The sequence below is a fragment of the Maniola hyperantus genome, chromosome 3, assembly GCF_902806685.2.
Source record: "Maniola hyperantus chromosome 3, iAphHyp1.2, whole genome shotgun sequence".
In the NCBI taxonomy this organism is placed as follows: Eukaryota; Metazoa; Arthropoda; class Insecta; order Lepidoptera; family Nymphalidae; genus Maniola; species Maniola hyperantus.
In genome coordinates this window covers 15,433,119-15,459,276 of record NC_048538.1, presented here as the reverse complement: position 1 = coordinate 15,459,276, position 26,158 = coordinate 15,433,119, and the positions used below count along the sequence as shown (strand labels likewise).

General features: G+C 37.9%; 3 protein-coding genes and 2 non-coding genes across 6 annotated transcripts in view; 4 read left to right on the top strand and 1 right to left on the bottom strand.

Annotated features, from left to right (window-relative positions):
• The window catches only part of LOC117996471 (23 kDa integral membrane protein-like), a 191,256-nt gene extending 187,213 nt beyond the window's left edge, over positions 1 to 4,043 (bottom strand). For both annotated transcript variants that reach the window (XR_011238541.1, XM_034984529.2), the window contains exon 1: positions 3,827 to 4,043. Coding sequence is in view for 1 of the 2 variants with exons in the window: in XM_034984529.2 (XP_034840420.1) it covers positions 3,827 to 3,889 (63 nt within the window). In the remaining variant the exon portion in view is untranslated. The remainder of the gene's footprint in view (positions 1 to 3,826) is intronic.
• A 6,194-nt stretch (positions 4,044 to 10,237) lies between these two features.
• Positions 10,238 to 19,944, top strand: LOC117996493 (uncharacterized). Its single transcript, XM_069509437.1, has 7 exons — positions 10,238 to 10,388; positions 12,007 to 12,072; positions 13,244 to 13,419; positions 14,239 to 14,424; positions 17,284 to 17,457; positions 18,101 to 18,358; positions 19,156 to 19,944. The coding sequence occupies exons 1-7, from the start codon at positions 10,328 to 10,330 to the stop codon at positions 19,267 to 19,269; spliced, it is 1,035 nt and encodes a 344-aa protein (XP_069365538.1). The 5' UTR covers positions 10,238 to 10,327; the 3' UTR covers positions 19,270 to 19,944.
• On the top strand, positions 15,432 to 16,685 carry LOC138404761 (uncharacterized). The gene has a single exon (XM_069509677.1). It carries the CDS (start codon positions 15,432 to 15,434, stop codon positions 16,617 to 16,619), a length of 1,188 nt encoding a protein of 395 aa, XP_069365778.1. The 3' UTR covers positions 16,620 to 16,685.
• Positions 19,945 to 20,589: 645 nt separating the features above from the next.
• On the top strand, positions 20,590 to 20,660 carry TRNAG-GCC (transfer RNA glycine (anticodon GCC)). Its single transcript has one exon. It is a non-coding gene; the product is annotated as a tRNA-Gly (tRNA).
• Positions 20,661 to 25,012: 4,352 nt separating this feature from the next.
• TRNAG-GCC (transfer RNA glycine (anticodon GCC)) lies at positions 25,013 to 25,083 on the top strand. Its single transcript has one exon. It is a non-coding gene; the product is annotated as a tRNA-Gly (tRNA).
• The last annotated feature ends 1,075 nt before the right edge of the window (positions 25,084 to 26,158 follow it).

The window sequence follows — 26,158 nt, the reverse complement described above, 5'->3', positions numbered from 1 at the left end:
GTATCAAATGCCTTAGCCAGGTCCAGAAATACTTCTATGCATTTCTGGCCCTGGTCGAGTCTCCTCGACCAGGGCCAGGGAAATTAGCATCAAATAACTAATTAAATGCAAAACTAACAGAAAAAAATAACAATTTCTTTATAAAGCGCGGGCGATGCGAGTGCGATAATTTCTAGTGAATTTTACAGAAAATATATTATCTAAAAGATGTCCGAAAAACGAATTAAAAAATATATTTATCATCCCTTTATTATTTACCATCAAGGCAATTCCAAGGTCGTGCGTACTTATGTGTTATTTGTATTGGATGGGGTATATACAGAAATACAGGGTAAATAACAATAATGCATCATTAGTTAACTTGTCAGTAATCACTGAATCCACGTATATACGTCACCCATTGTAGAGAATGACGCATACTGTTGCATGAGCGTGAACGTGCCCAAGTTACTTTGATTAAGGATTAGGTACATACTCTGCAGGCTGCAGGTTGAATAATATGTTATTATTCATCACCATTTAGCTCCTGCCATGTTATAATACAGTACTTAGGTACCTATCTTTGTACCTATAATCTCAACCAGTGGCGTGCACAGGAGTTCAAGCCCGGGTATGCATTTAGGTATGAACTTATTACAATTTACACGGCAGGTTAAAATGAAAAATAAGCATTGATTTATTACAATAAGGGTAAGCAGTGCGTTTATGCCTCTATGAGCTGCACGCCACTGATCTCAACCCACCGCTAGCCTAGATTCTATTCTATTCTAAAATAGATTAGAAAGAAAATAGTATAAAATACTAGCAGTTGCCCGCGACTTCACCCGCGTAAAATTTCTGGTTTCTTTTATTTTTTTTATTTTGTTTATTTTGTTTATTTGAAAGTAATCAACAGCGTAAATACATAATTATTATTTAAATTTAAATCTAGGTATAACAGAAGGCCAAAAGAGATTACTTAAAATTATAATTAAACTATTTTAACAGAATAGAGTTAGAATAAATGTAGGTATATACAATAATAAAATAAAATTACAACAGTGTGTGTATGATTGTATGTGTGTGTGTATGCGTGTGTGAGTGTGTGCTTATGAGTATGTGTGAGCGTGTGTGCATGTGTGTGTGTGTGTAAATGGGAGTGTATGATTGCATGCATATTTAGATATTAGCTACTTTTTTTTTGTTTTACGATGATAGTTTCTTAATTCCTTTTTAAATTTATTGTTTGATAGGTAAAATAAGTCAAACTCAGCGAACTGATTGTTATAAGTACGTACCAAGCGTGGAATTATAGAATTTCGCGCATAATTTGAGTTAGATTTGGGAACATTTAGAAGGCGCGTGTGACGCGTTCTTGAAGGTTGAGCATTAAATGAAAAGGCTGAGAGTAAGCTAGGACAATCGATTGAGCCGGTTAAAATTGCTTGCAGTAACAACATTCTCATAAGATTAGAAATTTTCTCGCTGCAAAAGGCCTCACCTACTCACTCAGTCTCACCTTAAGGTAGATACGTAACCCAGAATAGCACTACGGCCGAACTTCATACAGTTTTCTTAGGTAGGTAGGTTTTCTTACCTTTCACCACCTTAGTAGTGGGTTTCTCAAAATATTTTCTTAGCTAAAAAGAACCTAGCTTCCAAGTCAACAATAATTAAATTTTTTCCATACAAACCTTCATCCCCTATTTTACCACCCTTAAGGGGGATTTCCCATAATAACTTAAACAGGTTTTATTATTTAAAGCTAGTAAGTATCCTTAGATGCCAATTTTCATACCTCTAACTTCAAGCTTATCAAGTAATTCACATCTTGCAAATAACTTGAAAATGATTCATGCTAACTTTACTATTAAACTAACAATTTAAATGTTGTATTATTCATAGATGCTGTGTTCGCTTGCGCATCGATGACCTCAGATTGATGTAAATAAGCTTCTTAAATGAGTAATTTTTTTTTAAATATCAAAAATATGTAAACCCAAATTAGGAACAACTTTCTAGTACTACCTAAGCTAAGCCGCAGACCGTCGGACATACAGACGGACACGGCGAAACTTTTACCTAAGGGTTCCTGTTTACTACGGAATCTTATAAAAGAGGCCAGTTTTGTGTTTTGAGCAGAGATTAGTCTAGTCGATCGTCACGGAAATCGGTTGGACATCCTTGAAACTATTCCGTGGACATGATTTACATGATAATAAGCTTGTTAGGAAACACAACCACGGCAAACATTCGGACACTAATGATTTTAGGCTAATTTCGTGATTTAACGACATAATTATATCGATAATCTTCATAAAAGTCCTGTCTGACTGACTGACTGACTGACATATATTATATATCAACGCACAGCCTAAACCGCTGGTCCTAAAGACATGTAATTTGGAGGGTCTTTGTAAAGCGTAGGTATCCACTAAGAAAGGATTTTTCTAAATTCTTCCCCTAAGTGGGTTAAATGGGGGATGGAAGCTTGTATGAAAGTCCGTCATTTTTCAAGTTATTTGCATGAAAATTGGTATTTGGGTTCTCGGTCACAAATGAAGAAATAGGTGTTTCAGGATTTTTTGGAAAATTTGCCGATAAGGGTGGTAAAATAGGGGATGAAAGTTTGTATGGGAAAGTTTTAATTATTGATATTATTAACTTGAAAATTGGAAAGTAGGTTTTTTCTTGAGGTTAGGTGTCAGCTAAGAAACGACTATGTGAAAATCCCCCAATAAAGGGATGAAGGTTATAATAATATGTGTTATTCGGTGCTGTTCAGGGTGCGTGTCCTGACGTTATGATGTTTGTTTCTGAAAAAAAAAAATGCCATTTGTTTCCTGTAGGCCACGCGGGGGAAGCCGCGGGCAGAATATAGTTTAAAATAATCGTCTTAATATATTTATATTAGGTAGGCAAGTAACATTCAAGGGTGTGTGTAGTCTGCCAATCTGGATTATGGCCAAACCTTTCTCATTCTGAGAGGAGATCCGTGCTCAGTAGTGAGCCGGCCATGAATTGATGATGATGATGATGATGATGTTAAAATACCAACATCTTGATACAGGCAGAAAGTATGGATAGATAAAGTCTATTATGTAGTACCTACTTCTTATGACTTATTTAGTTCCTGATGTTCCTAAGCCAGCATTCTCTAAGGCAATCTACTTTTATTATGCAGGCCTCGATCTGTTTCGTTCCGATATGGTTTTATTGCTAATAGAGTAAATCAGACAGAGGTCGTATTGAACAAGTACTTAACTATATATTTTGCGTAAAAATGTAACAGAAAATTAATTAATTAATTAATTAAATACAATTTTTTTGGTGAAAATGTGATAGAAAGTAATCAAAATGGTGATAGTATTTACCGCAACTAATCAATTCGGTGAGATATTTTCTTTATTTACTCTTCTGCTTTATCTTTCTTACATTACCCGCAAAATAAATTAAACAGAGAGCTCAAGAGGCTAATAAAAAGGAGTTGGCTTGTTTGATGTTTACCTAATTTTCTTTAGATTACTTTCATATTGAAACCTAATTAAATACATCGTTACATTATTTCTAATAATTAGTTATTGTCTAAGTCCGATTTTATAGCTACTTAAGTACTTTATTTATTACAAAATATGTTTTATCAATAAAAACGAAAGAACAATTCGCAGCCGGCCGTGTAATATAAATAAGTACGAGCACTAGGGCAGTACTATTATTTTCTTCTGTGACTAGGGCACGCTTTTTACGACGGGACAAAAATAACAACCACGAAAATACTACTGAAATCCACTGAAAAGAGACAGCAATGTCAACATTCGATTAAAGAAAACAGAGACAAAACACTTACCATAAACAAACCGTTAAAAACAACCAGAAGGTATTTTATGCAACTCATCCCGCAGCCCTCCATCTTCGAAATTTAAATTCACGTACCACTCAACAGATTATAATTCAAAACAAAATATGAAAACACGGCTTGAAATTCGAACGTTATTTTTTTAAACGCGTTCGCGCGCTCTACCGACTCGAGAACTTGTGGCGGTTTCAGCCACGCGTCTATGTAGTTATTGTCGGCTAGCTGTTGTCCGCATGTTGTCGGCTGTCGGCCACTTCAGTATTTAGTGGTTCAGAGCTTTAGTATCGCGTGAGGGGGTAAAATCACGCACTGAAATCACCCCCAAAATTACTGTGACCTCTAATTGTACTGCCGTAAACTAGTGATAGGGATCAGATTAATTGGTACCCAAACAAGCAATAGGTTACTGATCTTAAGTTATCGGTATTACAAATTATTTAGGCGTTAATGGAAATTCATTATTATGTTTAGAAAACTTTAACCTTTTCCGAGCTACGATCAAAAAATTACTTTCATGAAATAAAAATTAAAAAGGTCGTTCTTTAATCTTTTCCTTTTGGATTATAGGGAAAGATCGGAGCCTAAACATTAAATATTGTATTTATTAAGTACTTACCTACTTATGTAAGAAACACGAGGTATGACTTATGAGATTTCCACTGTTTGCATTAGTAACAAGGCGTGGCCGAAGTTTTCATACTTCAACGATACCAAAGAGAAAAAAACCGGCCAAGTGCGAGTCAGGCTCGCGCAATGAGGGTTCCGTACTACAGTCGTATTTTTCAACATTTTGCAGGATAATTCAAAAACTATGAAGCATAAAAATAAATAAAAATCTGTTTTAGAATGTACAGGTGAAGACCTTTCATAATATGATACCCCACTTGATATAGTCACTCACTTGGAAAGTTGAAAATACTAATTATTAGTTCATGACCACAATTTAATTTTTTTTGTGTGATCTAACCCTAAATTCGCGGTTTTCAGATTTTTTCCCAAATGTCAGCTATAAGATCTACCTACCTGCCAAATTTCATGATTCTAGGTCTTTGATTTTACTCGATAAAAATAGTCGCTCTCAAGTTAGTCTTCTAGGTTCTAGTTAGTCTTAGGAACTCTAAGTTAAGTAGTTAAAATTAACTAACTAACTAACTTAAGTTACTAATTTACGTCAGTTAAGCTAACTTAAGTTATCCCTTGACTCAGATCGTTTTATTCCATTTAAATAATTGTAACGGAATAAAAAAAATATCTTGTACAATTTAATCATCTTCATAGGACATTCCGCATTTCGCTGGACGTTTGGCAACCCTAAAGTACTACGACAAATCGCCATGGCAACCGATTGTAACCACTATAGAGTCCTCTCACCCTGAGGTCAATAGCTCACCACCTTAACACTTTCTTCGATCTACGTTCGATGACTTATTATAATAACTATGAAATTCCGTTGTACCTGGCTTGTTACACCGATTAATAAAATAGTCTCGGTGAATTATTACAGGGTATATCGAACTTAGCAACAACCATCACTGGCTGTGAATATGTAATTATGATTATAGATTAAAAATAACACACAAAAAATAAATTTAACTGTAATTTTTTCGAATATTTTTTTCGATTTTTGACGACCTCCCTGGCGCAGTGGTGAGCGCTGTGGTCTTAATAGTGGGAGGTTACGGGTTCGATTCCTGGCAGGGGTTTGGAATTTTATAATTTCTAAATTTCTGGTCTGGTCTGTTGGGAGGCTTCGGCCGTGGATAGTTACCACCCTACCGGCAAAGCCGTGCCGCCAAGCGATTTAGCGTTCCGGTACGATGCCGTGTAGAAACCAAAGGGGTATGGGTTTATTAAAAACTGCCATACCCCTTCCAGGTTAGCCCGCTATCATCTTAGACTGCATCATCACTTACCACCAGGTGAGATTGCAGTCAAGGGCTAACTTGTATCTGAATAAAAATAAAAAAATCTGCATTTTCCCCATTTTATGTTCTACGCTATACCAGACTGAAATGCTATGCTAAGTATAAATAATATCTTGCGATCGTACCTTATTTCTAACAAGCTGACGCCCGCGACTTCTTCCTCGTGGATTTAGGTTTTTAACAATCCTGTGGGAGCTCATTGGTCTTCCGGGATAAAAAGTAGCCTATATCACTCCCCAGGTCTTTGATTAAATCCATGCAGAAAATCACGTCAATCCGTTGCTCCGTTACGACGTGATTGAAGGACAAACCAACAAACCAATAAACCAACAAACAAACACATTGTCGCATTTATAATAACTAATAAGGGTACTGATAAGGGTTACTGATTCTTTGCAATATTTGCAATTCCTTATCTTGGTACCTCAATGTTTATCGGTTCTACGAACTGCTTATTGCCAATTTAGGTTCGCAACACGTTGAGCTAGCTATGTCAGTTACTTCGGTTCTTCTACGGATCTCCACATTACTGATTTGATCACTTATAGAAATAAGCATAGCCTTTTAATACTAAAGAGCAATCTTGTCTTGAAAAGAATAAAATGTCATAAGTTTTATTAAATAAACACTTCGAGGAGTTTGACTCCTTCGCAAATAGTATCTTGAAAGGAATGGTTTTTTAATTTTTATTTTGAGGTCACCCGATAAGGTGGTATCATCGCCGCTCATGAACATTTGCAATAGGTATCAGAGGAACCACCCATGCATTGCCGCCTTTTCAGGAATTTATTGCCCCGCTCTTGAATAACCTCATGTTGAAATGTAGTATGTGATTTGGTTGTTCCTTGAGGATTTTCGTGTTAGTTCCTAAATGTATTAGTATTTAGTAAGTGTCAAAAGTCTTACAGAATCAGCCAAAACTAAGTATATTTTAAAGGTACTCGTACCTATTAAGTATTACCAAATTGAGCGTTCATGGTTTTTATTTTCGCCTGTTAAGTACCTATTTATGGGCTTCCCAAAAGAGGTTATAAAAAGTTCCTTAGATGGATATCTGTATAAATAATTAAAGTAAACCGTGTCAATGAAGGTGGTCCAGATTTAGGGAAATTAATGTTTGTTTTGGTGAATTATAACACTACTCGACACAATTATAGAGTACCTACCTACTACATTGAAGGTATCCTACCCAATATTCAATGTACTCTGTGATACTACCTTCATAAGTAGGACGCGCGTGTAAGATTATATTCCCGTGGGACGTAGTACTAACTTACCTACTTAGTTTTCCTTTTATTTCCCAACTAGCGACCCGCACTGGCTTCGCACGGATAGCTTATTACAATTTTCGCAGGGATCTCTAATTTTTTATAAAAATAAAATATATAACCTATGTCACTATAGAGGTTCGCGAGATGGTCCCATAAATTTTAATTCGTGGATCTAACCCTTTAATCCTTATGTTGTAATGCAAAGTTACTGGGCTCCTAAGTAACCGAGTTTTAGGAACTGCTGATGATGAATTTGATATTATAACTACCAAGTACCAAGCAATATCTTCATGATTGTACTCCAAGTCCCAACTTACATCCTCAATAGCTCAACGGGTAAAGGAGTGGACTGAAAACCGAAAGGTCGAACGGTTCAAACCCCGCCCGTTGCACTATTGTCGTACCTACTCCTAGCACAAGCCTGACGCTTAGTTGGAGAGGAAAGGGGAATATTAGTCATTTAACATGGCTAATATTCTTTAAAAAAAAAAACTCCGCAATTCTGCTGATGACGCAAAATTCTCTTATTTTTATTTATTGTAGTCTTTGCCGAAAGGGTGGCTTATTATAGATTTGTTTAATGTATTCTACTTGTCGAAATTCTATAGTATAAGTCCCGCAAATTGCTAATGCGCGTGGCCGCCCTTTTAGTGACAAGAAGAAGAAGCAATAGACTGAAGTTTAGAGCTGACGGTATATTTTTAATTGGGATGACGTCAAAATGACGTCATTTCGATGTTAATGAGACATGGTTTCAGCGCAATAGCAATTTGCGGTACTTGTACGCGAAAGGTTAAGATGGCAATCGGGGTATGAGGCGTGGGGACGCCCCGCACATCCGCACGTCACCCGCACTCGTACGCACCGGGCTAGTGCGGGGGCTTTGCGGGGCGTTCCCTTCCTGATTGCCATCGTGATCTGTCACGGACTTTATACTTATTTATCGACCTCTCATTATAGCACTTTTATGCTCCCAGAATATGTACCTACCTGTCTGCTACCTAAGTAGGCAATCGCAAATTTAGCGTCCTTGGGCAAAGACCTTGGGGGTGGAGGTTAGGTGGTAGTTGGTACCTTCGAATTGTGCGTAGTGTTTGTGGTACCATCGTCATGGCAACGCCGATGAGTGGTGCTAACCAATGTAAGCTTTTACAAGCTTATTCTACGGTCTGCAAAAAAGTTCACTTGTCTACCGACTTAAACAATTATTTTTATTTGCTTTGTGTGAAAAAATAAAATAAAAATATTTTCCTCATCACTATCCCATCATCATCATCTTTATCAACCGATAGACGTCCACTGCTGGGCATAGGTCTCTTGTACGGATTTCCATACGTCATGATCCTACGCCGGCAGCATGCGACTCGTTTGACGTCATCTGTACCCGTAGTATAAGATTTTACGTCACACCAAACGTTGCTAGAATTCGAGAGTCGAAACACTTCTGCGTTATAGTAAACTAACTGGATAATAAAGTAAACTAAACCTTGTTTTAAAGCTCAAGTTTGTCTTCACATCTACAGCCAGCGCTCCAAGCGGAAACCTTGCGAAATTAAAATCAGTGGCATTGAATTTTTGACTTCAATTCAAGGTTCTTTAGGTCCATTTTACTTTGATATTATTGTGTTTCGATTCTCGAATTCTAGCAACTTTTGGTGAGACGTAAAATCTTATACTACGGGTACTGTCCACCTAGGGGGTCTTCAAATGCTGCGCTTTCCGGTGCGAGGTCGCCATGCGAGCAGCTTTGGGCCCCAACATCTATCGTGTTTTTGAACTATGTGCCTCATTCACTCATAGTTCGTTATGCTACTAACATTATTTTTTTGCGTGAAGTTAGCGGGAGGGAGACTGGGAACATCAAACATGTTCCCAGTATCCCAAAGAAGATACTTGTAGTATTTTTATGCAGACCATAAATTATTATGGTCTGCTTAAAAAGATTACCTAGAGGCATTTAATTTTTAAAAACCCGCAGTTTGTTGTGGGCTCAGACTCAGATCTGGGCGCGTTTGGAACCCTCGTAGCTTTAGGATTAAATAATCTTCTAGTGGCAGGCAGAAGTTCATCCGGTTAACTGAACTTTTGCCGCTAAAAAGTTGCATTAGTTTGGTTAACCGGACTAGCAACGCGAAGTACGCCAAAAACGTATAGATGCCCCGCACACTCTGACAGCCCCCGCGCACCCGGTGCGGGCGAGCGCGGGTGACGTGCGGGTCTCCCCGCCTCATACCCCGATTGCCATTTCAACCTGTCGCAGCCTATAGGTAAAATGAATAAATAATTAGTTTTTGTTGTTGACCTTACAACTAAATTTATTTGTGTAGAAGCGAAATGTAGGACACAAAATTAATCTTCCTGATGCATGTGTAATAATAGGTACACATATTTATCTAAGTACTTACCTACTTATAACAACCTGTAAAGAAAATTTAAAGAATAACAAAATAAGAAAAGTCTTTCCTTCATTACTCAATTTGGATTAATTACCAAGCATTTGCAAAAAATGATCCTTAAACAGAGAAAATAACAGTCGGACTCGCACATCAAGGGTTCCGTACCATAGTACAAGATGTAACAGTACCTGCACCTACTCGTACGTACTTTTCAATTTTTTTTAATTTGAATGGCGGCTATTTAGAAATTTTTATTATTTGTTGTTAGAACGGCAACCAATAAGTATACTTTGTGAAAATTTCGTCTCTACCTATTAGGGTTCATGAGATACAGCCCGCTGACAGACAGACGATAGACAGAGGCGGAGTCCGATTGCATTGGCATTTGGCACCCTTCGATACGGAAGCCAGAAAAGTAAGTGAATAGGTAAGCAACGAAAATCCATAGGAAAAAATGCGTGTTAAGTATTTATAAATACTTAGATATTTTTCGTGAGAATATGCTTTTTATAACATACCACGTCACGACGCCAAAATTTGTTTATTTAAACAATTAACAGACGATAACCGCTACAGAGAAAAAACTCGCGAAAACTAAGTATTTTTTATTATATTGCTATAAATCCCCATTGTTACATAATAATACGAGTTATCTTATTATTTAGCGTACACATTGACGCAAAACATACATTAGAAGTGTTAATATATCTTGAGCGCATACCTATTGTTGCGTATCGTTAAAGAACATAGTAATATCACATATTATTGGGAGTGCACATCTTAAAAACTCCTTAAAAATATAACAAGTGCGCCAGAAATGTTAAAAAAATGTTAAACTTTAAAAGTTGTGTTTTTTGTTAGTCAGTGATTTAAGAAACAATTGAAATTTTAAAAGAAATTATGCGAGAACATTTTGTACACAGCTTAGAAAATAATAGGACAGTGATTTATAATTCACGCAGTAAGTTAATTACTCTGTCATATTTTTTTCATTACTTACTCGGACCAGTTAGTTTTCTTTCATTTTGCTAGGAGATTTTACGTATGTGTTATTTTTTCGACCCTGCTATTCATATCGTATGAAATTCATTTTATTATTGTATCTATTCTTAAAGTTAAGAGAGAGAAAGAATAGAGTAACTCTTCATAAGCACTTGTAAAAGTTTACATGAATAAAAAAACATTCTATTCTATTCTATAGTAGTCAGCTGACTGAACTAACCTACTTACTTAGCTACTTTTCAGTTTTTGAAAACTCAATCAAATACTGAAAAAAATCTTAAAATATACGGTTTTACGCTTGACTTATTTTTGGTATTTTTCCATACAGCAAAATATTCCAAAAACAGTCACTTAATACTATTTGAGCTGTTTTTAAGCGTAGGTAGATTCCTCCTATATCAATGGTCTTTACTATTACATTTTATTTCGTTTCGATCGTTTCATTTCGTTTCATAATCAATGAACATAATAATATCAGTCACCAATTTTCTCAAAGCTAAGTCAAATAACAATGTGCTTCCGCAATAGCAAATTGGGTACCTACAAGTTAAAAGAAATTAAATACTTACTTAAATTTTATATTTCATTTCGTTTCGTTCGTTTTATTTTCGTTTCGTAATCAATGAACATTATCATCGTTCAACAGTTCTTTTAGTCCAATGTCAAGTTACAAGTGCTTCGATAAAAGCAAGAATGTAAATGTAGGTATGCCACAAAAGATGAAGATTATCTTCTTTAATCACTACACAAATAGACATTAAACTGATAAGCAACTAATAAAATAAGAATTAATATATTTTCTTCAGTTGAGTACTTCATAAAGAAACTCCTACGTAATCTATTCTATATATTATATTCTATTAATATATATTAAAACTAGCTTATTCTCGCGACTTCATCCACGTGGACTACACAAATTTAAAAACCTCTATTGTTGAATTTATGAAAACCTTTCTTAGCGGATGTCTAACGTCGTAATAGCTATCTGCATGCCAAACAGCCCGATCCGTCCAATTGTTTGAGCTGTGCTTTGATAGATCAGTGAATCAGTCGGACAGCTTTTTCTTTTATATTATACACTAGCTGATGCCCGCGACTTCGTACGCGTGGATTTACATTTTTCAAAATCCCGCGGGAATTCTTTGATTTTTTGGGATAAAAAGTAGCCCATATGTTAATCCAGGGTATAATTTATCTCCATTCCAAATTTCATCAAAATCCGTTCAGGCGTTTTTGTGTGATTGAGTAACAAACATCCAAACATTCAAGCATCCACACTTTCACATTTATAATATTAGTAGGATATAGATTTGTGTACCTAGTCCACGCGGAGGAAGTCGCAGGCATAAGCTAGTCTATTATATTATTATCACAATACTAGGAATTTACCTTGCGTATTGAAAGTGAGTAAAACTCTGAAGTACCTACCTACATTGATATCAACATAAAATTCCGATTCGATTGTAACGCAAACCACATGAATAACTTCATAGCCCATTATATTCAGTCAAGCAGTGGTCCATGGCCATGACCATTGTACAAACACGCTGTATAGTATACCCTCTATATAAATACAGGACCAGATGACGCGTTCGCAGTCCCAGCGTATTGGCCAGCCATGGGGAACGCGGTGACGCCTCCAGGTATGTTCCTTTTCTTCTTATTCGTCGTAACACTGTTGGCAGAGCGTTCGTGGTCATCACGAATTTGAGGGCAGATGTTATGCGCCTCACTGTCGACAGTCTGGCCTTTTTATAAACTTCAAAGACTTGTTTTTTGATCGAGTTACTCCATAACTAAAGTTAAAGTGGCAATGGAGTGGGCACATAGTTCGAAAAACTGGTAGACGTTGGGGTCCTACGGTGCGCGGTGCTAAAATGGTGACCTCATACCGCAAACCCTCCACTAGATAGACAGACGACATTAAAAGAGTCGCAGGGAGCCGCTGGATTTAGGCAGGGCAAAACTCTGATGAGTAGAAGTCCCTACAAAAGACATTATGTCAATTTACATGAAATTGCATTCAAAATTCAAATCCGTTCAGTAGTTTCGGTATGATTATATCTAGATATTGTTCTACAATTTAAAAGCTTTGACCATAATGATAATAAAAGTAGTGAGTAGGTATTTGGATTCTATCTATATATATAAAATTCAAAGTCCTGACTGACTGACTGACATATATATCAACGCACAGCCTAAACCACTGGTCCTAGAGACATGAAAGTTTGAGGGTGTGTTCTTTATAAAGAGTAGGTATCCACTAAGAAAGGATTTTTCGAAATTCCACCCCTAAGTGGGTTAAATAGGGGATGAAAGTTTGTATGAAAGTCCGTCATTTTTCAAGTTATTTGCATGAAAATTGGTATTTGGGTTTTCGGTCACTAATGAAGTTTGTAAATTCATTCCCCACCTCGATTTTCTAAATTCCACCCGAGCGAAGCCGGGGCGGGTTAGCTAGTAATAATATAGTAGTTCTGAAAGGATTTGCTAGATTTGCCATTACATAAATTTAAACAACAAAAAGCTAAAAACACACTTATTAAGTGAGGCTACTGTACAATTTGATAAATTCTTAGTGACAAAGTTGCATGGAAGCAACGGGCTGATGAGACCTCAGCTTTCAATTGCTCACAAGATGGCGTAGTTTATTGTTACATATTGTAACTTTATGATTTGAAAAGAGCAACTGCTGAGTTTCTTGCCGGCTCTTCTCAGTACAATCTGTATTCCGAACCGGTGGTAGTGTCACTGACGAAGCATAAGAGACAACTAGTTTTCCTACATGAAATGATTTTGATTTTATTTGTACAGAAAAGGGGCAGGTCCTGGACCCCCAACCCCAACCGTCGCAACCCCGCGCCGAGGGGCTCGGCAAACTATTCGGAATAACTCCGACTCATACGGAAGACCCGGAGGTTGAGAGAAAGAAGAAACGATGCAATTTAATTCTCAAAATAATCTATTTAGTGTTAGCAATTATAAATATCGTGAGTAAATTCTTGATTTCTAGAATTATTGTACCTACTAGAAAAGAGGTTAAATAGGGATTTACTCGAGCCGCGTCGTGGGGACCTATTGGATTGTGAAGATTAGATGCTAAAAAACCGACTTCAATACCTAACCGTGTTTGTACACTTAAAATTAAAAAATAACTTAATTTATTACCGAATATATTATTATGTATACCAGATTATTAACAAGAGTTAATATTATAGTTCTATAATAATATTTTTTGGGTGCCAATTAGCTTATTCGCGCTGCGCGAATCGTCTATAAGTACCGCCTTCATATTTTTTTATGACTCTACAATGACACCTTATTGGCACAGACTCTAAAAATATTATTATTATATATTAACTCTGATCTAGGTACATAATATATTCGGTATTCTGAAATAGCCCGAACTATTAAAAAACTGAAGTGGCAGTGGGCAGGTCATGCCTGTCGTAGAGGCGATGGCCGTTGGAGCCGGAAAGTTCTTGAGAGGAGACCGCGTCTAAGCACGCGTAGTCTGGGACGCCTTCCAGCACGATGGACCGACGATATAAAGAGGCTGGCAGGAAGTGGCTGGATGAGGAAGACTGAGGACCGGGTGTGGTGGCGCTCTTTAGGGAAGGCCTATGTCCAACAGTGGACGTCCACAGGCTGATGATGATGATGACGAAGGTTCTCAAAGGTGTGTGCAGTCTGCCAATCGGCACTTTTCATTTTGAGAAGAGACCCGTGTTTGATTATGAGCCGGCGATGATGGGTTGAGACTTAAGATGATCATATATGAAGGGTCATTTAAAAAAATCCTTTTGCAGGTGAAATCAATAGCACTGATCGCAGTATCAGTGACCACGGCGATCGCGATAAAAATCTTCACTGATGAGCAGTCGGGGAGAAGGGTGGCGATGATCATCATAGCCATCACAGCGGCCATCACACTTTCTATAGCCATCTACTCTATAGTAGCTGTGATGACGAAGAAGACGCAGCGGCTTATGATAGTAAGTGACCTTTTATTATTCCACTAGCTTATGCTCGCGACTTCGTCCGCGTGGACTATACAAATTTCAAACCCCTATTTCACCCTCTTAGGGGTTTAATTTTCAAAAATCCATTGACAGTCCATTGCATGAGTTTTACCAGGTTTGAAAGCACTTGGTCCCTTGTGACTGAGAGATGATAGATTGATTATCTATCACCCGATCTATATATCACCCGTAGAATTTCACCAAATTCTTTGAGGAATATAAACTCATATACATCATAAGCAAGCTTTAATCCACAATATTTTACGAATTATGTACAGTAACTCGGTTAGTTCATACACCAGTTTTATTGGTTTTAATTTTAGTTTAGTTACCTACCACGGAATTTTAGTGTTCTTGTCGATTTAAAGCTTTGGTTTTATTCCTCCCTTATCACACAATTTCCAAGTCAAAAAAGGGTAAATAACACTTAACACTTCACCTTGAGAATTAATGTATTCAAGTTCAGTGAAACAACGGTATGGGGTAGGTAGTGGCAAATCACGCGAGCTGTGGTGTGTTGCTTACCACCTACCACCACCAATATAATATACACCACCTTGAGGACTAGACTGCCGCAGCCGCTTGTAAATTTATCAAAACTTAGGAAATTTAAAGATTCTAGAACTGATTATAAAATGTAAAATTATGAAACTAATAATTTTATTATTATGTGTTCTTACTAACGTGTTTTCACGGCCCTTAAACAAAATTTTGTTACTTACTTTTGGAACTTTTTAGGGTTCCGTATCTCCAGAGAAGCAAAGGAACCCTTATAGGATCTGTTCGTTGTCTATCGGTCAGTCAAGACTCGTCAAGGAAATAAAATCCTATAGGGTACACTAGCAAAGTAAAGGGAAAAATTCGCAAACCGTGAATTTGTTTGCTCTTTATTTGGTTATATCCAGGTTATATCACAAAATATACTTAAGTAAAAAAAATTTAGTAGTAACTCCCACCGTATGTTTGAAATTAATCCACATATGGCTCTCACAATATTGCGGTTTTGTTTATTTGTTCCAAAATTTACTTACTATCTAAGATGTTCTCCACTTTGGAAATTTAATACTTTATTGGACAATTTAGATGCTTTTGTTAAAAATATTCTCACTAGTATTCTAAATTGTCCAATAAGTAATCAAGCATGGTCCCAGGCTTCTCTTCCAATCAGGTATGGAGGCCTGGGAATTCGCAAAATTTCTAGTGTTTCGCTGCCAGCATTTCTTTCCTCTGTTTACAGTACACACACTCTCTATGGCAAGATTATATTCAATTCTTTGGGTTCCATAGAGGTGTCTGGCTTAACAGAGGCAAGAAATGAATGGTCCATGCATAGTCCCAGCCAAGTGCCGGTTTCTCTTTCTTCCCAGAGACAGTGGGACGACATTATTTGCAAAACGACATTTGACACTTTACTAGCAAACGCAAATTCTAAAAAAGACCGTGCTCGTCTTCTCGCTGTCTCTGCAAAAGAGTCCGGCTACTGGCTACATGCTCTTCCCTCTGCCAACCTGGGCACTCTGTTAGACCATACGACACTTTCTGTTTTGATTGGTCTTAGGCTTGGCGCCACAATAAACCAGCCTCACCGTTGCCACTGCGGTGACTGCGTTGACGCCTTCGGCCACCATGGACTCTCCTGTTCGAGAAGCGCTGGTCGCTTCTCCCGCCATAGTACCCTTAACGACATCATCCGGAGGTCCCTTGCCACCGCCCATGTGCCAGCTGTACTAGAACCTATTGGTTTGGCACGTGGCGATGGCAAGAGACCTGATGGTATGACGCTCGTACCGTGGAAGATGGGCAGGTCGCTTGTTTGGGATGCAACTTGTGTAGACACTTTAGCTGCATCCCACATTCAGGCGACCTCCTCTATGGCGGGTGCAGCGGCCATCAGCGCCGAACAGGCCAAAAGGCGCAAATATGAAAACCTCGATGGGAGCTTCGTATTCGTGCCTTTTGGTGTGGAGACCTTGGGGCCGTGGGGCCCGGGGGCTCGAGCTCTTTTTGAAGAAATTGCGAAAAGAGTTATCGAGTCAACCGGGGACCCGAGAGCTGGCAGCTACCTTGGCCAAAGAATTAGTTTGGCCATCCAAAGGGGTAATGCTGCCAGCATCTTGGGTACAATGCCTCGCTGCGGTGGTCTCGATGAGGTTTTAGATTTAATTTAATTTATTTTAGTTTTAATTTAATATTGTTTTCTTTTTTTTTAGATTTAAGTTTATTAATAGTTTATTTGTTTCCAGTAAAAAATGTTAATTCTAGTACAATATGGTACGAATACGGAACCCTTTGTGTGTGAGACCAACTCGTACTTGAGCGGATTTTTCTTTAAAAACTAGTGATTATTGGAACTAAATTTTCAAGACATAGAGACACGAATCTCGATTCAACCATTTTCTCGATAGAATAAAATCCGGAAACTGCTTCAAATATTTCACAGGTTTTTAATTCCGTACCAACCTACTGGATTTTTCTGTATTTTTTTTTTGAATTATTTGGTGTTGCGTATACAATTTCAAAAAATATTACATACTAGCTTACGCTCGTGACTTCGTCCGCGTGGACTACAAAAATTTTAAACCCCTATTTTACCCCCTTAGGGGTTGAATTTTCAAAAATCCTTTCATAGCGGACGTCTACATCATAATAGCTATCCGCATGCCAAATTTCAGCCCGATCCGTCCAGTGGTTTGAGCTGTGAGTTGATAGATCAGTCAGTCGGTCAGTCAGTCAGTCACCTTTTCCTTTTATATATTTAGAAGAAGAAGAAGAAAAGAGCACTAAAATAAAGGCAAACAAAATTTAATTCCAGTCTAATTCCTTTTCTTGCAGGCTTCAGTGGTACTGCTAATTCTGGCGATCATCCAAGGTGTACTGATGGGGATCGCCACTCAGTTGAATGACGAAGACGAGGTCAACCTGAGCCGGGCTCTGTCAGACTCCTTCGGGCTAGCGCGAGGGGACTCCCCCAGGCATGTCAAGCTGTGGAACAATATACAGCATGATGTAAGTACCTCGATTGTCCGGTGTCCCTCCACTTTCCCAAGACAGTGCATTTCGCTACTAAGAGAGAAGTTGCCAACTAATTACACCATTCAAGCTGCACTGATGGAGATCGTCACGCAGTTGAATGACAAAGACGAGGTTAACCTGAGCCGGGCTCTGTCAGACTCCTTCGGGCTAACGCGAGGGGACCCCCCAAGCATGTCAGGCTGTGGAACAATATACAGCATGATGTAAGCAAAGATATAAATGCCTCGGTTGTCCATCCACTTTCACAAGACATTATTATTCATATCGCTCTAATAATAAGGATGTTGCCAGCTAATTATATCAGTTGTAACTTTTTATCAAATACCTAAGACAAGGAGGGCAAATAAAAAACGAGACAATAATCTATCGTCTCTTACATTTAAATCTGCCTCGTTTTAACACTAAGTAAAGTTCACATTTGAGTTAGAGCACAGTCTGAGGCTGAGATCTAGAGAGCATTCTTTGACTTTGCTCAACCTGAAGTTTCAGTTCAAACGAAACAGATTTTTGTCAGCGATATAACGCTGTCTCCTTTTAACAGTATCTAGCCTGAGCTGAGCAAAGTCGAAATACGCTCTTTAGACGACTTTAAAGAATGATTTATAACCTCTTGCAGTTAATTTGCTGCGGAGTATACGGTCCAGATGACTACCATGGTTCGAACGTCCCGAATTTCTTCTCCCCTGACGTGCCCATCTCCTGTTGCCCAACTTACGACCCCGATCGCTCCAGCCTCGTGCAAGAGAGGGAGAGAGAGTCCTGCAAGGCCAAGAAAGAGTACTACGATGTGGGGTGCAGGGAATCCGTCGTTCAGCTGTACCGGGATACTGCCCAGACAGTGCTCGGCGTGACTATTGTACTCATTATATTTATGGTGAGTTCGTCTATTATTGGTCGGTTTGCTGATGTGGTCTAGTTTATCATCAGTATTTCAGCCTGGTCCAATGTTAAGCATAAGCCTTTCTCAAAGAGCACTACCACACCCAGTCCTTAGTCTTCCTCATCCAGCTAGGGCCTTTTTATAGGGTTGATCCATCTTGCTGCAGGGCAATAGTCTAGTCTCCACTCTAGAACTTTCTTCTTCTTCTTGTCCTTTATCCTAACTTTTTGTGGGGTCGGCGCAAAGTTTTAAGTACTAATTCAATAAGAATTATTACTTTCTATATCCATCTTGGTAGATCGTCCAAGATATCCATGGATCGGCACAACATGTCTTTTTACTTCTTGACATGTTGTAGATGATTTGGCATGGTGTTTTACAGCCGGCCGCCTACCTGATGTAAACCTCCTTGGGAATGCTTTTGTTTGGTGAATACATCAGAACCGCCACCATTCGGCGTGTCCCTTAGTCGCCTTTTAGGACATTCCTGTATTCTGAGGGACATCCACGGGAAGCAATCGGACCGCACGGTCAAAGACTAGAACTTTCATTTTATTAAACTAGTTATTAAAATTAGTAAGCTCACCCGTGCGAAGTAGCAGCGAATTAGCTAGAATTCATAAAGTCATAAAATAATTGGGATACTTTGTAAGTAACTCTTTTGGAAAAATTACAAAAAATGCAGGCTCGCTGCGCTCACGAGGTAGTTATTTCCCATGTCCTTTTTCCGTGACTTTCAGCGTTTAAAATTATCTTTTTGAAGTCTAAAAAGTCAAAATGTGTTATTTCAGGTGGCGCTAGCAGTAGTGGGTATAGTCAAGGCAAAGAGATGCAAATCGGAAACAGACTCCCCGCCTGCGCAAGCGCCGGAAAAGAAAGAGACTCCGAAACCGCTCAAAGTATAACATGAACAACTCCTTTGAAGTGGCCTTGATTAAAAAAAAATAAGTGGGTAGGTACCTACATAGGCATTTTGAATTCAGAAAAAAACGGTGGGTTAATTTTTTGTTTTATCTGTATGTACATAACGGTGAAATATTCTCGAAAATACAAGAACGTATTTTCAATTTTCATGTAAGTACAAAAAAACCTAAGCTGACTTTCGAATAAAAATTCTAATTAGGACCTTGATAAAAAGTCCAAGACTGAATTCACAATTTTTAATGTAATTTTGTTACAAAAATAATTTCAATCTATTGAGACTGAAATAATATTGAGTAGGTAGGTACCTAGGTAAGGACATGAAATTTAAGATTTACCGTACCTACAATAAACTAGACGTAGGTAAGTAACTAACTAGGTGCCGTGCCTACCTATTTAAAATTTCAAAGGAGCGAGGAATTTCAAAGGTAGAGGTAGTTTTAAGATTCATCATCCAAGATCATCCAAAGTTCTACATACTTACCAATTTGTAAAACAAAATTGGTCATTTTTCTAAAATGAACAAGACTTCGATACGGATCTCAACGAACAAAGATGGCTGACATAATGAAAACGATAGCTTATTATTTTGTTATTTATGTAAAGCATGTTTTTGTAGGAATCGTAATATAAGTTAAGTAAATAACTATGAGACTAAATTGAAATTGTTTTATTGGACTTACAATTATTTTGAGAATTTTTAATTTAATTTATTACCACTTTAATAGGAAGATACAAAAAACAATTAGAGAATTGTATTTAATCTCTTATCTTCTCATGGCAGATGCCATTTGATTTTTAATCGACTTCCTAATAGGCTCATGTTTTTCTCATATAAAGTATTATAATGATAGTACATTATTATTTATCCAAAAATCCATTATTTATGTAAAAAATCAAACTTGAGATGAGACTATTTTAATTTTTATTTTGTGGAATTTGTAATTTTATAAATCATATCAACGCCATCTATTTCTTAAACTTTAAACTTCAGCGCCATCTATGTAGCTTAGCACAAACTATGCATTAGTAGCATTGGGTATGAACCACGACAATGCGAGAAGGTAACGTCGTAACGTTGAGGTTCCGCACGGTGGTAGCAGATGGCGTTCAAATCATAACGAAAATCATTTTTTTTAATTTCTTATGAATTTTGAATTTATTTCATTAAAAAGTTGATGAAACATGTTTTAAAATAATATCGTCTATACTCTAAAGTATAAAACTATTTCGAAGTTCTAAAATCTAAATACTTCTATAAAAATAATACCTAGTTGTTTTTAAATTTGTATAATAATGTATGAGCATCGATGGTTCAGTGGTAGAATGCTCGCCTGCCACGCGGGCGGCCCGGGTTCGATTCCCGGTCGATGCAGCTTTCGTTTTTGTTTTTACTGGCCTATCATTTTTTGAACTGTATGGTCAAAAATACTGTTATAATAATTAGCATCGATCTACAATGATTAGTTCTGTTTATATCCATGTTTCTGCTGATAACTAAAACTTGACTGTAGAGTGTTTGTACTTATGTAGATCAAGGATTCGATTTTTGTTTTGACCATTAAAAAAAAGCGAACAGACGAGCAGGCGGGTTGGGTCACCTGACCGCCCATGAACAATTGCATTACCTGAGGAATTACTGCCAATGCGTTGCCGGCAGGAGTTTGGTACCTAAGCGGCAGTCTAAACAAACAACAAGAATCAACGAAATAAGTTGTCACGTCTAGTGTGTCGATACGAGTAGATGTCGTTGGTCGGACATCATTAAAGGATTACAATTTACTACCTCAAAGGCTCTAAGGAGAGATACCACAGATTTATAGTCATTACCCGTAGTTAGAGGCAAACAGATAAATAGATCTTAGGGTTTACCATTATTCTGTCAATTATCGATAAATCGATCGAGATAGTATATCGATAGTATCGATTTATCAATATTATCGGATTGAAGCGGTTGTGTTTCGATTTTTATGGATCACATAAAAGATATTTTTGTAAAAAGTAGGTATTACATCTATCTTCTATAGTTATTAGTCATAGGTACATAACAATACTTTTCCTGACTAACTGACTGACTGATCTGTCGGGGCACAGCCTAATTGGCTGGATTACAAACTTATGACAGTATAGACTAAGAGCCAGCGCGTTTTATAAAAGCTGAAAGTTTCTCTGCGTATTGTTCCTAACGTTGGGAGAAACGTTTGTTTGGATGTTTGTTTGGATCATGGATAACAGGTAAAAAAGGTGTAAGAAATCTTACGTCAAAAAAGGTATAAAGTCAATTTTTTTTTATATTTTCTTAAACTTAAGTTTAAAGGTGTCTGGCAGGGGGTTGCCACGACAGGGTGAGATCGAGATCTATAGAGCGCACTCTGTATTAGCTTAGACCTAAGACAGAGTTAAAACGAGACGGAGCTATATTTTTTCTAGCTCTCTAAGCTGTTATTTCTCTGATTATTTACTATAATACGTTGTAACTTGTATGCACCGTAGTGAAACTTAGGTAGGCTTTAGGTAAATGTTGTAACATTTGTAACCAAACCTTTGCCACGGCATTTGCGGCTTTTCGCAACACGTTTCCTTGTAAGTTGTATACAAAACGATTTATTACCAATTTGCGTACTTTCTATAAACTCCTAATTAATTATTAGACAGGCTACACGCTTCTTGCTAATTTGGAAACTGCACCTGACGCCCTGGTTAGACTTAATCACTACTTAACGTAGTTTGATAACAACAGCACGACAGGATATTACGCCCCCGCACTAACCCGGCGCGGGCGAGCGCGGGTGACGTGCGGGTGTGCGGGGCGTCAACCCGCCTCGTACCCAGTGGCCCTACCGCGGTTGTTTGACAGCTACAATGTCACGATCGCAATCATCTCTGATTGGTTAATGCTCACTCACTATTGGCCACAATGCATTGTTGCAACAAAAATCGCACAAATTCAGCCAATTGATTGATTGATGCAGGTTTTAGACAATCGCCCTACAGATTGCCATATCGACCTGTCGCGTACTATAAGTACTTATCAATGTGGCGCCAGAGATATCGTAAACACTAACATTACTGTAAGCCTAGAGTATAAAGTCTAGACTCAACTGTGAACTCAATGTTCGTCAGACCACTATGATGTGTGAACGGTATGTGCGCACGTCACGCTTTCATAACTATAACACAATGAAACTACTGGCACGGTAGGTACTTACCTTGATATAAACGAGATAAGTTACTACCTACTATTTCATCTATACTTCTATCGTAGATCGACCTGATAGGTGATTTCTCTAACTCAGTGTCTAACACGGAGTTAGAGACATCAGAGAGAGACTGCCATGGAGGTGGGTTGGTTCTACATTGCTGCTTCACTGGCTGGTAGTAAAATATTTTTCGTAGAAAACCTTCAACGGATTAAAAAATGAGCTCCGTGGCTATCGTTCAGTGTTAGACATTGAGTTAGAGAATTACCCCACTGGTTCCTCCTTCACCTTTCTACAGTCGTACCGCAAAGCTTCGCCAAGGTCTGCAGTCTGGAAGATATTATGTAGTCGAAATTCTTCGGACACATACCTAAGAGAATTTGGCTCCTCGTTTCTAATTCTATAAAAGCTGAAAGTTTCTTTGCGTTTTGTCCTCAATACTGGAAGGAACGTTTGTTCGTATGTTTGTTTGGATGATGGTTGCTTCGGGAACACCACAACAGGTAATAAAGCCGTAAAAATCTTATAGTCAATTTTTTTAATATTTTCTTCGGAATAATGGAAATCACGTCACGCATTGCCAGACACTCAGGGTGAAATCTATAGAGCGCACTCTGACTTTGCTCAGATTTAAGATTGAGTTAAAACGAGACAGATTCATTCAGACACATTCCTTGCTCCCTAATTATCTTCTCCAGTATGACGTGATGAATATAGTAAGGGGTCAATACCCTCAGTAATGAAGAATACTTCGCAGACGTAGATATAGATTTAGGAGTAGAAGACTAGAGAGATATTGTGATTAGATTTTCTGTCAGGCAGCCTACAAAAGTAATCATAAGTTGATATTATATTCTGTATTCCCAAACGTATGAAGCAGTAATTCTCATTACAATATCAAACGAAAGCTGGCTTTGTGTTTGCTGGTCCCAAGCTAACGATGTTATCAAGGCAACCCTTTATAACCCTTTTACATTATATCACCGAGCCAAGGTCAGGGTTCAGGGCCAACTCTGGCAGGGAGGGTGGGAAATTAATCCATACTAGGTAAGTATCCATTATTATTAGTTGCAAATGTGTGTCTGTCCGTCTGCAACCTTTTACGGCCCATCCGATTCAGAAATGGAAGAGTACGATAGGTATGATAGGGGCAATGAAGTGAGAGATTTTTTTGTACCAAAAACATTAACAATATAGAGAAAAAGAGAGTAAAATTGGACAGGGAAGCAGTTAGCCTCAATAGCTCGACGGGTAAAGGAGTGGACTGAAAACCGAAAGTTCGACGGTTCAAACCCCGCCCGTTGCACTATTGTCGTACCTACTCCTAGCACAAGCTTGATGCTTAGTTGGAGAGGAAAGGGATGTATTTTGTCATTTAACATGGCTAATATTCTTTTATAAAATAAAAACCCTTGGCAGTGCGAAAGGTTGTAATGGGAGTAGAATATAGGTACAAAAAGAAAATAGAAAATTATTCATGAATAGAACATAATAGATACTATTACTATGTAATATTTACTAGCTAATATAAACAACAAATAATACACATACACACACACGCACCCACACAAATACACACACATACACACCTTAACACACGCACTCGCATACATGCACACCACTATCACTTGTAATAGACACCGGTATAACATATCCGACGAAGTTTTTAGAAATGGAGAAGGCAACCCACTGTAATACAGTGTTTACTAGTGCAGGGGTTGCCCATTCATATTTCATACGTTTACTAAACCTAGGTCTACTTAATTATTACTTGTTTTTTTATCTGTATTTTATATGTAATTTTTATATGTAATACTTTTGGTATAATACATAGATTAATTAATTACTGCCGCACCAGCAGTAGAGGTATAGCTGCGACAGCATAGTCGCCATGTAGTTCAGAATGGAATAAAACTGCACACTGCTTGGCTCCGCCTGATACATACATACGCGGGAAGCGACTTTATTTTATACTATGTAGAGATTTGTAGTTGGTAGTAAAGCAAGCGAAGTTATAATATACAAAAATAAATACTTACATAAATTGAAACAACTTACATACGTCTTATTACGAATATAGATTTAGGTTGTTAAAAATCCCGTGGGCACTCTTAGATTTTCCGGAATAAAAGTAGCTTATCTCACTCTTCTACCTATATCCATGAAAAAATCACGTTGATCTGTAGCATCCCTCGCGCCTCTCTACCCGCCTTCTCCACTCCTGTCCCGCTGACAAGTTAGGTACATAGGTTGATCTCAAATCCCATGTTAGCAGGATTTGGAAGCATGCAGCATCGCGTCAGTTTAGTCGTTCCTTTTTCTAACCGACTTAGTAGGCCAGTTTCTAAATCACCACAGTTATTAATAAACACAACTACGTAGGTATCATATTTTTTTTTATTAGCTACCTATAGAAAATTGTTAATTTTGGACAAAATAACAACTCTCCGTATACATACTCTACATTTTCTAATAGAAAGTAGTTTGCTTTGGAATTTAGTTATATATTTGCATTGCAAGTACATAAGCATCGGTGGTTCAGTGGTAGAATGCTCGCCTGCCACGCGGGCGGCCCGGGTTCGATTCCCGGCCGATGCATTAATTTTTTTTAACTTTATATGCTTACAAAATCCAAAATCCTTTTATTCAAAAGTTTTTAATATAATCTGGTAACTAATTTATAAATAATGGATTTTTTTTGTTTAAAAGTTTAATGACCTCAGCTGTATTGAAACAATCTAAATAGTAAGAGGCCCTACACACTGGCGTTTCTCCAGCCTTAGCTAATGGCAGGAATCAGCTATAAGGTCGATGTACATTACTTTCGGCCGCGTACTGTACCCTTAGTATAAGATTTTACGTCTCACCAAACGTTGCTAGAAATCGAGAGTCGAAACACAATAACGTCAAAGTAAAATGGACCTAAAGAACCTTCAATGAAGTCAAAAATTCAACGCCAATGATTTTAATTTCGCAACGATTCCGCTTGGAGCGCTGGCTGTAGATGTGTAGACAAACTTGAGCTTTAAAACAAGGCTGTTAAGATCCAGTTTACTATAACGCGGAAGTGTTTCGACACTCGAATACTATCAACGTTAGTGTCTAGTGAGACTACGCAGCGCTACCTCGCGTCGCGTAGTTGCGGCGTTATTACGTTCAATGAGCCATCGTAAGCGTTCAAAAAAAAACCGGCCAAGTGCGAGGCAGGCTCGCGCAACGAGGGTTCCGTACTATAGTCGTATTTTTTCGTCATTTTGCACGATAATTCAAAAAGTATGATGCATAAAAATCTGTTTTAGAATGCACAAGTGAAGACCTTTCATAATATGATACCCCACTTGATATAGTTATCCCACTTCGAAAATTGAAAATAAGTACTAATTATTAGTTCATGACCACAATTTAATTTTTTTGGTGTGATGTAACCACAAATTCACGGTTTTCAGATTTTTCCCCGAATGTCATCTATAAGACCTACCTACCTGCCAAATTTCATGATTCTAGGTCAACGGGAAGTACCTTGTAGGTTTCTTGACAGACCGACAGACAGACAGACAACAAAGTGATCCTATAAGGGTTCCGTTTTTCCTTTTGAGGTAGGTACGGAACCCTAAAAAATGCTAATGTGCAGGGACTCTTAAATGCATCTGTGCCAACAAAAGATATCTACTAG

Coding starts and splice junctions, on each gene's coding strand:
- LOC117996493 (XM_069509437.1), top strand. CDS start 10,328: ATGCGAGAACATTTTGTACACAGCTTAGAAAATAATAGGACAGTGATT. Junction 10,389..12,006: donor AGTGATTTATAATTCACGCA/GTAAGTTAATTA, acceptor ATATAAATACAG/GACCAGATGACGCGTTCGCA. Junction 13,420..14,238: donor TGTTAGCAATTATAAATATC/GTGAGTAAATTC, acceptor ATCCTTTTGCAG/GTGAAATCAATAGCACTGAT.
- LOC138404761 (XM_069509677.1), top strand. CDS start 15,432: ATGGCTCTCACAATATTGCGGTTTTGTTTATTTGTTCCAAAATTTACT.